At 42.6% G+C, this 13,498-nt stretch overlaps 1 protein-coding gene across 4 annotated transcripts in view; it reads left to right on the top strand.

Moving 5' to 3' along the window:
- Positions 1–13,498, top strand: part of CSTPP1 (centriolar satellite-associated tubulin polyglutamylase complex regulator 1) — a 114,540-nt gene that overhangs the window by 48,466 nt on the left and 52,576 nt on the right. For all 4 annotated transcript variants that reach the window (XM_079952424.1, XM_079952426.1, XM_079952425.1 and 1 more), the window contains one exon: positions 636–766. In XM_079952424.1, the coding sequence (XP_079808550.1) occupies positions 636–766 (131 nt within the window). The remainder of the gene's footprint in view (positions 1–635; positions 767–13,498) is intronic.

Here is a 13,498-nt window from a genome sequence, read left to right as displayed (position 1 = left end):
TGGTATCGGTCAAGTTTCTGTTGGCAAAAGTAAATATTTATTGGATGCTTTTGTTCTTCCTGGACATACCTAGTGAATGAATCTTTAGGAAAAAATATCTGAGGTTGTTTTCAGATTACCTTCTTATTGAGCATTTTTCCTTACTACTTTGCACCAAGTTTGTTGGGAGGTTAGATGAAATGGGCTGTTTTTTCAACATTCATTCTGGGTATACAATGTGGCATGGAGCAATTGTTATCCCACACTTTCCAGTGCTTTCCCCATCACTTTCCTTATTGCAGAGGGTCCAATTTTGAGGGGGAGAAGTTTGTTGTGAAGAAAGGACACCAAATCAGCTTTGAATGCAGAATTATAATTTGCCTGTATGTTATTAGTTCACACCTGAAAATTGTGACAGCCTGGAAGTGTCCTGAGTTTAGGGCTCTCCAGCTTATTGGAGGTCTGAAATCTGCCGCACTAATATAAGCCTCCTTCTAGGGAGCAGTTGGATGTCAGCTGTTTCGCGACTATTTTTTCTTTCAAAAACCTGTGGGTTTTGTATATGCTCTTTAAGTTGGGCACCTGACTTTTTTTTGCTAGCGTTAGCTTCCTGTTGGTATGACTGACAATCGTATTTTTTAATTTTCCCTCTGTAGCTTTAACAGCGTACGCCAAGGAACTCATATTTTGTTCCGAGAATTCAACTTTGTTCAAGCTACACCCCATAATAGAGCATCTTTTCTAAGAACCTTCTGGCGATGCTTCAGAACCGTGGGGAAAAATGGAGGTGAGTTTTCTTTTTCTTTTTTAATTAATTTATATAATTTTTTTTCAAAAAATAGAAATTAAACAAAGAAAAACAAAGAACAATACATAACACTGTAAACACACTTATATACATATCTTCCAAAATGAAAACTAATAAAAATGAAAAGAAAGAAAATAAAAATTAAAAATATATAGAAAAAAGACAAAAGAAAAGAAAAAATACTTTTCATAACCTGGAATATTACCAAATACTTGCTTCAAATACTGCAATATATAAATCTTAGTTTAAATATTATAAAAGACTTCCACCGCATTCACCACACGTCTCTTAGTTGTCTTACTCGCATTGTTCAAGCTACACCCCATAATAGAACATCCTTTCTGAGGACCTTCTGGCGATGCTTCAGAACCGTGGGGGGAAATGGAGGTGTGTTTTCACTTTCTATCTCTAACACTCTGTTAGTGTCTTGAGCAGAACTGATGACTAGAAGTTTGTTGTCTAGACTTTTGTCTGAACTTCCCATTTGTCTGCACAATTGATGAATGTTCTCTTGCAGCTCTAGTGTTCTCTAAAAGTTTACATAAAAGAAGGGTAGCTTCTCCAAAGATAGAATTTTTAGGAGGTGGCACTGGCGTAATGTGGGAGTGCCAGGGGGGGCTGTTGCCCTGGGCACACAATGGGGTGTGTGTGTGAATCAGGCGCCCTTGCAGAGATCCCCGTCACATGGCTAAGTGAGTGCGGAGGGTGAAGCACACCCTCTGCACCCCTTCCTTGCCTGGCCTGCAAGCGCCTGTCCAACAGTGGTGAGGGCTGGCTAAGGCACAGAGGGTTCTCTTTACCCTCTGTTTGCCCAGCCCTTGACCCCCATGAGCAGCGGGTCCATGGCCAGCAGCTCCACTCCTGGGTCAAGCCTGACCTGGGATGGAGAGAGGAGATTCAGCATTGGCGTTGCCACCCCTCTCCTTGGCTGGTTGGCACTGAGCAAGGATGCTTCCAAGGCAGCAATTTCATGCCTGGTCAGGCTGGGTGCAGTGGGCTCCCTCTGGGCCCCGCCCGCCTCAGGGGAGCACCCGTTGCAGGCGGCGGGAGAATACACTCTGCCACTGGGAGGTGGGCTTGCCGGTCAAAGGTGTCCTGTGCTAGAGAAAATGAGACTTGGGTCTATCAGTTTTATAACTTGCATCATTAGAAATAGCTTGAGCACATATTTGTGTATTAAAGTGAAAAAAACATATTTAGTAGAATTTTCCATTAAACTCATTACATCTAGGCAGTCAATATATTTTAGGTTGTAACTGTCTGACCTCTCCAGTTCCTTCAGAATCCTTGCAGAATTGTCATCAATGTTTGCTTTCATTGTGATTTTTTTTCTTACCAAGCTGTGTAAGTGGTGGCCAGCCATCATCTTGATAATTTCTGCACATGTTCAGCTGATTGTTGTACCCCTAGTGCACGTTAGTGCTACCATACTGAATTAAGCCATGCAGACCTTGAACATATTATGCCATGCCAGTAGACCTTAAGACTGCTGTGTTTATTTAACACACCATGGCTTGGCCTGAGAGCCCTTATTGCTTAGATAAGGGACATAAAGATACATAACTCTGTATTTGGGAGATTGTTGGGGTGTTTACAGAGAAAAGAAAAGAGACATGTTTGTGAAAAGGACTCAATACTATTGCATCCAGCACTGTACAAAAGTATTTTTGTCTTCTTTTTTTTAACCTAAATGGAAGAAATGCTCAAACCTTCTTTTTCTGTGACTTTTTTAAACTTGGTTTGACTTTTACAGGCATTTTGTCTTTGCACAGGCAATTCAAAACACATAATCATTAGCAGCTTATGCTAATTACCACTTTATCCATCCATTGTATCTGTAGTAGACTGGGTTTTCTCTGTTGTTCCAACCAAGATGATTTAGTTTAATCAGTGTATACTCCAGCTTTTAAAATCTTGTTCCAGTTAGGATGCTTTTAAAGCTTGGTTATTTGTTTATAATTTTTTAACAACCAAAATTTGGGGTTTGAAATTTTCTTACTGGGATACTGGTTTGGTTTTTTTGGGAGACAGGAATTGTTGTTTTGCCTTTCAGTGGCTGGAGTGATAATTCCAGATGTCTTGTGGTGCATCATAAAATATAGTCACAGGAAACATGAGCTTCAGTGATGTAATGCAAAGTACATATGAAATCCTCAAATTGCTCTGCTGGTTCACATCTCTTTATTTCAATGAGGTGTAAGCTAGCTGAGAGGCACAGAACCGGTACTGGAAGGGACTGGAAACTAACCACAGTTTACTTATTGACCCAGCAGGTTTATCTACATTATCAGTCTCTCGTGAATTAGCACACATTCTGATACATTAGGGGATTCTGTTATGAATCTGCAAGAGGCAGACACTCTTGGAGTGGAGAAATTAAGGAAACAACAGTTGAAATATTTAAGTTATACTGGCTGGTAAAATTCACAATCTTCTGTTTCTAATTTGAACACTTCAGTAAGTGCAGTTTTACATCTTCCATGCAAAATCTATAAGTGAGGAGACTGAGGAAAAAATATAGTTTTCTGTTCCCAGGAAATGGTTGGAATAGTGCTTATACATGTCAGTTTTTATTCCATTGCTGTGGCATGTGCCTATGTAAAAGCCAGTTCCTGATTACAGTGGTGCCCCGCAAGATGAATGCCTCGCAAGATGGAAAACTCGCTAGATGAAAGAGTTTTCCGTTTTGGAGGTGCTTCGTAAAACGAATTTCCTATGGGCTTGCTTTGCAAGACGAAAATGTCTTGCAAGTTCCTGCGGGTTTTTTTTTCCTTTCCCCCCCTTTTTCTAAGCCGCTAAGCCGCTTATCTGCTTATCCGCTAAGCCGATAAGCCGCTAATAGCGCTAATAGCGCTAAGCCGCTAATAGCCGTGCTTCGCAAGACGAAAAAACCGCTAGACGAAGAGACTCGCGGAACGGATTCTTTTCGTCTTGCGAGGCACCACTGTACTTCTGCACTGTATAGTCACACTTGAGCATGCCCAAGAAACAATACGGATGGTTTTGTGTAGCTGCACCCTAGTGCTGATTCTAAGTGCACTCTTTTGTGTCTTCTATGTATGTAAATAGCTGTCAGTCTGATGGAGAAGATCAGACTACTCTTTTGGGGACAAGTGGCGCTGTGGGTTAAAGCCTCAGCGCCTAGGGCTTGCCGATCGAAAGGTCGGCGGTTCGAATCCCTGCGGCGGGGTGCGCTCCCGCTGCTCGGTCCCAGCGCCTGCCAACCTAGCAGTTTGAAAGCACCTCCGGGTGCAAGTAGATAAATAGGGACCGCTTACCAGCGGGAAGGTAAACGGCGTTTCCGTGTGCGGCTCTGGCTCGCCAGAGCAGCGATGTCACGCTGGCCACGTGACCCGGAAGTGTCTCCGGACAGCGCTGGCCCCTGGCCTCTTAAGTGAGATGGGCGCACAACCCCAGAGTCTGTCAAGACTGGCCCGTACGGGCAGGGGTACCTTTACCTTTACCTTTAAGTGTGTGTGTGTGTGTGTGTGTGTATTTAGGTGCAAACCTGTTCACTACCCCTGAATCTGAATAGTGTGACTTCCGTCACCAACTGGAGGCTGCAGTATGTCTCTGTGCAAAGTGCCCTTCCAAGTGATCCCTGCAATATACAGGCCTTCCGTTTATACACATGCATCTTGTACACCATAACCATAGACATTTTGCTCAAATGAAATAAAGGGCAAACAGAAGGACTGCATAAATGGGGCAGGAGTATCTAGGAATAATAATTAATAATTTATTATTTGTACCCTGCCCATCTGGCTGGGCTTCCCCAGCCACTCTGGGCGGCTTCCAACAAAGATTAAAAATACATTAAAATGTCACACATTAAAAACTTCCCTGAACCGGGCTGCCTTCAGATGTCTTCTAAATAATAACCCAGAAGATGGTTCTGTTTTTAACAATCATGAATCATAAGAAAAAGAAACAGCAGACAAATAAAAAAATGCACCAGCGTACAAAAAAAAAAGGCCCAAATCCCCAATTCAGCGCTGTGGAAGCCAGAAAGAAAAGCATGGTGAAGCATATAAGACTCTGCAAAAAATTAAAACAAACCCCTCCAAATTAACAGTTAAAAGTCCAGGTAAATATGACAGGCAGTGTCTGGCAGTCAACAGAAGTTGATGCAGGTGCCAATTGGATCTTTGTTGGTGGGGAATTCCACACCAAGGCATAATGCGGGTGGGTGGGTGGGAGGGAATCTACTTGCCAGAAGCCAACCGCCAAATCTGGCAACCAGACATGACTTTTGTTTGCCTCCTAAACGTTTTAGAAATGCAGGCTCCATAGTACGGACAATTCAAAACTGGATATATTTAAATTATTTAATATATATTCAAATGACCTTGACTTTTCACCTCCAGGAGAAGAGGTGACAATGATAAAAACAGCCAGGAGCACAGTTTCGGATCCCATCTAGAATTTTAATCGGGCAGTGGATGTTTTTTTTAATGGTATTTTGTGCCACTACCAACTTTGTCCAGGAAATGGAGTTTCCACTCAAACCTTGGGAACGCAGGAAATAACTGACTCACCAGTCTAACCAGCTTGCCAGATGCTTCTTCTTTTGTATATAGAAACCCCTGTTTGCTGTTTGTTGTTTGATCTTGGGATAAACATGTAGTGACTTGGAAAATGCGTGTTGTTTGCTCTGAACCTTCCTGGTTAAGCCCAGCAGACACACTTAGCCATGAATGTAGAAAGTTGCAGTTGGATGCATGGACAAAGGAATCTTTTTAACTGATGGAGAGTACCTTAAAATATGACTTAAGTAAATATTTGTTAGCTTTGATAATTAAATAATAGATGAAAAGTAATTCCAAATAAATGAAGAATAATTGCTGCTTCCACTGCTCTTCTGTTTTAGTCCACCTCCTTTGCTGCCTTTTAAATCTTTACGCAGCAGTACATCTGGTCAGCTTGGCTTCAGCAGCTGCTTTCATTTTGCATCTTGAAGATGCTACATTTTATGTTGGATCGGTGGCCCATCCCTCCTCTTGCATAATTGGACTGAATAGTACACCACAGTTCAGTGCATAGCATGAAACAAAATTATATAAGCTGCATATACACCATACATTTAAAGTGCACTCTCCACCACACCAGAATATTGGCAACTGTAGTTTACTACTCAGTGCTACAGCTCCCGGTGCTGTTAACAAACTGTAGTTCCAATGATCCTCTTTTTTCGCAGAGTGCTTTAACTGTATGGTGTGTAATGGTTGGCATCCATCTGTCTTGAGAGACAATGGAAGAGAGTACTCCCTCAGGAGTGAAGTCGGAGAGTTATAGCGCCTGCTGTGGCTATATAGAACGATATAGGAAAAACATGTTTTGTTGCAGCTGGGGCAGACGAAGGCATTTGGTTTCGCTGTCACAGATTCACCATGGCGTTTCTTCTCTCTGCGATCCTCCTAGCCTTCATTCCTCCTCTGGTCTTTGCTGTGGAAACATGACCTGATTGTCTCCGGTTATTGTGGTCATCTGCAAGGGATTCCACATGATGGAGTTGAAGTTGCCAGCGTTCATGTCACCTTTGCAGACATCGTTGTGATGCAGAGTTAGTCTGCTAATGGGCCTGCTGCCTAAAGCCACCTCCCTGTAGAGCACGCCCTTGGGAATCCTGCCATCTTCCATTCTGTGGACGTGACCAACCCAGCATAGACATCGCTGAGGCAGAATTGCGAACATGCTGAGAATGTCGGCTTGGGACAACACATCTTCATTTGAGTCTCTCCTGCCATGCAATGCCCAAAATCTTCCTGACACAGCACATGTGGAAGGCATTGAGATGTTGCTGCTTGCAGTTGTAAGTTGCCCATGACTCACTTCCCATAAACAGCATGCTCAACACGCAAGCCTGGTAGAGCTTCATCTTGGTGTCTTGTTTCTTTACACATATATGCAACTTGAGCCTTGAGGTGCACAGCATTCATACCCCAAGATGTTCTGCACCCACTCCATAAGTGCAGCATTGCGTTCAAACAGACCCCAGCCATGGCTCTTTGACTGTTTCTCCAGTCCACTACTTACTTCCCTGTTCCCCAACATTGCTTCATTCTAAAACACATGGCTTCCCTTTATCTTTAGAGTGAAAGGGGCCCCACCCCATTGTCACCTCCCAGCGTTTCCCTTTGATGCATTGCTGTGCTAACCACAGGCTAACACCTCCAAGGGTATTAGTTTGAGTTAATTAACTTTTTAACACAGGTTGATTTCCTCTTCTTTTGCCCTGTCTAGTACACAATTTAGAAAGTTTGCCTAACGTAATTGCCTTTTCACACATGCTAATTGCAGGGGATAAAAAAGCATCTAACACACATCTTAAGACACATGGGTCTGACATCCCACTTTAACATACAAGCTCTAATTAAATTCTAACATTTACTGAGCCCAGGCATTTAGCACCCACAAACTTGTAACAAGTACCATGGCATAGTGAAGCACTTTAGAAAGTGACTGATCTAGGGGTGCTGAGCAGGGAAATAGGCAGATCAATGCATTCTTCTTAATATCAGACACAAATCTGTAAAATAGAACCAGTGTCCTGCATTTATTAGGGAAGAGCAGCTGCAGAGGGTTTCAGGTTCCATCCTCAGCATCCCCAGGAAGGGTCTGAAACCCTGGAGACCTCCTGCTAGTCAGTGTAGACAGTACTAGCTAGATGGACCAATTGCCTGGCTCAGAATAAGGAGCATCCTGTGTTCCTAGGGTTGCTTGGAGAACAGACAAAGCATGTATTGTAAATCATTAGAATATAAAAATGCTTTTTGGTGATAATGACACTTGCAGGCAATAAATATCTAACAGTTGTACTGTATTTGTGATGACAAAATCTCATAATGTGAAGAGCAGATGCAGATTAATTCCATTTTACTCTGCATCGTGGGTATTTTTTAAATCTCCTGATAAAAGAGCTTGTGCTTGTGCTTAGGAACTTTCTGAAATGAAGTGTCTCTTTTCTGCTTTGTCTTCAGTTGACCTTTGGAATCTTGGTGACCTGCTCTTTGGAGTTTGTTGTCTGTTCCCCGGGACAGTTTAATTAAAATTGTATTTCCTCAGTATAAACTGTCCCTCCAGGATCTCCTGTGGAGTTTCATGAGGTCAGCACGTGCCTCTCCCCAACCCCTGTGGCTTGCAAGACTTGGTGACTCTGGTTTTAATTATTATATTTTTCTTTTAGTGCTCTTCAGCCAATTAAGTACATTTTGCTTTGAGAAGCTCTATTTTGGCTTGTCATGAGGAGAGGAGGCAGTCTTAATCAGGACAAAGAACATGCTGATTTTTTGGAACGATTAGGAAGCAAAAACATCTCCCAGAGGCACAATCTGTCCAGGGTTACTGTCTATTGTTCTGTTGATTTCAGCAGGGAAGAGTTAAACAACTCTGTGACTCTCACATTGAAGCCAATGGGGTCGAAAGTGTTTCAGCTGAATTATGCACCCCCGCAGTGAAGCACACTCTTGTTCCCAGCTGCCACTGCTGAGGTGCAGCTAAGAAGGAAACAGCACCCTGTTCCCTTGAGGTACTTAATGGTGGTGCATGTGCTGCCCCATAGCATCTGTACAGAGATTTATTTTGTTGATAACACCATCAGGTTGATAGCATCATCTGTTTGCATTGGCACATATCCTCACAGGACGGTATAGAGCATGGGTAGGCAAACTAAGGCCTGGGGGCCAGATCTGGGCCCAATTGCCTTCTCAATCCGGCCTGCGGATGGTCTGGGAATCAGCATGTTTTTACAGGAGTAGAATGTGTCCTTTTATTTAAAATGCATCTCTGGGTTATTTGTGGGACATAGGAATTCGTTCATTCCCCCCCCCAAAAATATATATATCTGGCCCCCCACAAGGTCTGAGGGACAGTGGACCAACCCCCTGCTGAAAAAGTTTGCTGACCGGTGGTGTAGAGGCACAGCAGAAACATGGCTGTCAGTTGCTGTTGGTGGCTGCAGCTAGTAAAATGTCCTTCACCATTGGCTGCTACTCATGGCTAGTTAATGGAAGCTCATACTGCCACATGGGCCAGTATTGGCTATTTGAATAGCTCTGGGATGAAACTCTGCTAAACAACTGCATCCCAAATTAAGCTATGTAACATATGGCCTACCCTGCCCAACAAAGGACAATGCAAAACTTGAAAGTCCAGAGTCACATCTGACTTGCTCGTTGCAAATCTAACAACCTCGTAATCCACTTTTCATCAACACAACTCGTGATCAATATTAAGCCTAGCTTAGCTTTCTAAAATTGGGCTTGCAAGGAAGACTAATTACAGTGGTACCTCGGGTTAAGAACTTAATTCGTTCTGGAGGTCCGTTCTTAACCTGAAACTGTTCTTAACCTGAAGCACCACTTTAGCTAATGGGGCCTCCTGCTGCCGCCACGCCGCCGGAGCACGATTTCTGTTCTCATCCTAAAGTTCTTAACCCAAGGTACTATTTCTGGGTTAGCGGAGTCTGTAACCTGAAGCGTATGTAACCTGAGGCATATGTAACCTGAGGTACCACTGTATATAAAGGTATATATTTGTCATCTACTGCTCAAAACAAAAAAAACCCAAACAAAGTAGCAATGACACAGAGGGCCGTGTGGAATGAAACAGTTCATTTAACAGATTCCGCTGCAAGCAATCTTTCCACAGTTGCTTCTCTCAGGACACGGGCTATTGCCATTCTTCTCTAGACACTGCACACTTTTCTGAAATAGGCCAGCTGGAGCATTTAAAGGAGAACCTAAGATATAGTGGACATAATTGGAGAGAACCAGTGGTACATAGGCATATCTGAATAGCTCCATAGGAAGGACAGGGAAGGGCATGTTGGAGGGGTGTTGCTCTGCACATCAAAGAACGACATAGAGTCCCAACAAGAAATCCCCAAAGGGGCAGACTCCTCCAGAGAGTCGCTGTGGGTGGCAAAACCAGGCCTCAGAGTAATTTAGGGCTGGAGACAGACTATCTCCGCCCTGAATAAAATGAGGCAGAGAATGAAATTGAGGAGTCATTCAGAGGACGAAGTGCTGCAGCAATGGGTGGCATCAATTAGCCTCAAATAGCCTGGGTAAAATGCGTGTTCCAGTCGCAACAAAGAGGTGACTGGTAAAGGTCAAATGTCTAGAGACTCCAAATGATTGTGCCCCATAGCGGCTGTTCATGGAACTGATCAGAGGAGAGGCAACTCTAGACTTGATCTTAGGTGGTGCCCAAACACCTGTGTGAGTTTGTAAGAGTTTGTTGAACGGATTGTGAACAAGGAGCACAGTGCCACCAAATTCCCAAGAAAGTTTCAGTCATATTTGACTTGAAGGAACCTAAAAAAAATGAGAGGGTTGGTAAAAAGGATGTTGAAAGGGAAAGTAAAGAGGGGACTCACCTAGACTGGTGAAGAAAAAGCGATCTATATGTGTTGCATATGCAATATAACATTGTGCCACCAAAGGGCGATGTGGAGTCCCGTTTTTCTCTACCTGTTTTCCCAGTTTAAATTCACACCACTTTAAGCTGAAACACTTCTTTAATGTGTCTAGATCCCGCCAGGGTCAAATCCTTCCAAAATGCTTGGGGGTTATTCACAATCACAATAATAAAAACTCATTTAGAGTGTCTACCACAGATCAGGAAAGCTGCTACGTAAGCAAAGAATATGCTAGCATGATTAATAAGCAGAGTCAATAAAGCTGTTAGAGGCAAGAAGTCTTCCTTCAGAAAATGAAAGCTGTATTAAAATGAGGAGAACGAAAAGGAGCCCAAATTTTGAGGAAATAAATGCATGCGAAGAATAAGGAATGCTAAATATATATCTATGAACACAATGCTAAAAATATTAAGACCACCACCAACAAATTATTTAAATACACGAGAAGCAGGAGACTGTCAAGCAAAGTGGTTGGACTTTTGAACAACAAGAGAGTAAAAGGTGTGCTAAAGGAGGAGAAGGAGATTGCAGAGAAGCTGAATGGATTATCTACCTCTGCCTGCACAGCAGAAGGTGTGGGGAAGATCCCTGTAGCTGGAGTTTTTCAAGAAGGGGGTTTGAAGAACTGAGGCGAATGCTAGTGACTAGAAAGGAAGCTCCAGATCTTGTTGATGAATTAGAAATGGATGAATCACTGGGTCCAGATGGTATTCACCTGAGAGTTGTTAAAGAACTCAAATGTGAAATTGCTGTTCTTCTAACAAAAATATGTAACCTGTCCCTAACATCAGCCTCTTAGGACTGGAAGTGGCCAACATAACACCTTTTTTAAAAAGCAGCAGCTGTGAAAAAGGCAAATTCCATGCTAGGGATTATTAGAAAGGGAATTGAAAATAAAAGTGCCAATATCATAACACTGTTCTACAAAGCTATGGTGTGACTGCACTTGGATTACTGTATACAGTTCTTGTTGCTTTATTTTGAAAAGCAAATTGTAGAACTGGACAATGTTCAGGAAAAGGCAACCAAAACAATGAAGGTACTGAAGCAAATTTTCTATGAGGAAAGGTTTCAACATATGAGCCTTTTTAGATTAGAGGAAATGTGACTAAGAGGACGCGGAGATGTAGAAGATTACACATGTTGTGGAGAAACTGTTTGGAGGAAGCTTTTCTTGTAATACTAGAACCTGGAGGCACCCAATGAATGCTGAATGTTTGAAAATTCAAGACAGACAAAGGGAAGTACTTCTTCACAAAGCAAATTGTCACTGCAGGAGATGAGAAGATGAGGCGCATATATCAGGCCCAGTTCTCTTCTACTTGTTTGTACAAAAGTATGCAAGTCTGGGTAAAAGTATACTCACACTCTGACAAATAGAAAAGCTACCTACATGTAGAATTAGTCTCCTTAAACAATGTTGAAGTAGCAGCCCAGTTCTTGCCCAGTTGGTGCTTCCTTGTTGAAAAAGGCATGCGTCTAAAATTGCACATGAGAAAACCCTTCATATCTCTAGCTGTGTACACATATTGTTGCCAGGGATTGGCAGTGTGTGGCATAGGCAGGGCCCCCGGAGAGTGACACAGGAGAGGGGACCAGTGATTTATGGGGTTTGATGCTGCCTGCAAGGCAGGAGCCAGGGGAAGAGGCGTAGTCAGGGCAGTCGGAGGTGGAGGAAGGAGACCAGATATGGCAGAAGAAGAAAAGGCTGTTCAGCTGACAGATGGTTCAGTAGACTTCCCACTTTCCTTTGCCCTGCTGCCTCCTAGATACAGGAGGGGTTTGGGAAGAGCAACAGGTCTCAGGTTATAAGCATACAACCTGTCAGGGGAGGGTATATAAGCCAACAGTGGAGCAGGGGTTTCCCTGTTGCTGCAATTGCTCTGCAGGGTCTAGATCTCTGGACAGCTGCCTAGAGGCTAGAAGTCTGTGTGCGTGTGTGTATGCAGAGCACTGTGGAAGCTGCTGTAAGTGCTTTTCTTGTCAATAAAGGGTTAACTATCAGAAGTGTGCCTTCCTTCGCTGGGGAGGGCCAGGACAATTTTGCACTCCTCCACAGTGTGTACCTGGATACAGAAAGGAAAGTGAGATGCAGCCCTAAGGCAACATCAAATGTGTATTTGTGTTGCTATGTTTTAATGAGATGCAGTTGCTATTGACTTTTTTTGGCAGTTCTTCCTGAAGAGCACTTGTCAATTTTAACTGAGAACAAAGAAACGGATAAGAAAGATGTCAATCTTTGTCAAAGGTTTTACCCATTGCAGCTGTCACCACCTCATCTTACCCAGCCTACCACCTATTCATAATTGAGAATTACTGTGACATTATTATTGTCTTGAAAATAACCTGACAAAACCAGGTGAGCCATGGAGCTCAAATAGCACCACTGAATCTTGAGCAACACCTGGCTTATCCCTTTTACATGGTAGTTTCCTATCTTGATTATTTCTACCTTTTCCCCTATAATTATTATCCAGTTTGGTCATTGGATGCTTCTGCACACTAACTTTTGCTGTGGCAAAAGGGAAGCAAAAGTGTTTTGCTTGTTATTAAAAAATTTGTCCTTTCTAAATAAATTTGGTAGATCTCAGTACATCTGGGATACCTGCAGTTTTCCAGCAGTCATCTTACACCACAGATAGATAAGGGGCCTAACGTATGACTTCCTTAATCTTGTATTTTATTGAAAGCAATAAAAAGGTCTTAATATTAAAAGAGCTACTTAAAAATTACTGGACATTATGTTCACCAACTTATACATCTCTGTACAAGTCTCATAACATACAGTATTTTTTTTTTTAATGTAGCTTTCTTTTTAAACACCCCACGTCTTTCCCACCCTCTCAACTTGTGGCATGATTTTAATAAAAGCCTGAAATGTATTTGATGGAGATTAACCAGGGATAACTTTGTATAAACACTGAAAACCACGTTTTATTAAGCTCAAACCTTATTACCCAAGAAGTACATAGTGTATATTAGTGGCTTCAACCATCAAACCAAAAACAATGGATTCACTGCCTTCCATGCATATTACTCAGATTACACTTGAAATAACCTAGGAACAACATGTTTAAATTATTTGCCCAAGGCTGCGAAAGCCATAGGATTAGAATTTCGGCACTCCCAACTCCTACTCCTGTGCTCATTACCACACCTTGTCTCACCAGCGCACAGCCTAGCTTTTGATAAGTGAAAACTCATGACATGCGTTCTGTGTAGCTCTACCTGAGCATTTTGTCTTACTTGCATGAATTGAATTATTTGTGGTAATCAGAAATAATAAATGA

Source organism: Podarcis cretensis (genome assembly GCF_951804945.1).
Source record: "Podarcis cretensis genome assembly, chromosome: 1".
NCBI classification, from domain to species: domain Eukaryota; kingdom Metazoa; phylum Chordata; class Lepidosauria; order Squamata; family Lacertidae; genus Podarcis; species Podarcis cretensis.
Note: the sequence above shows the minus strand (reverse complement) of the source record. Positions and strands in the feature narration are given on the sequence as shown.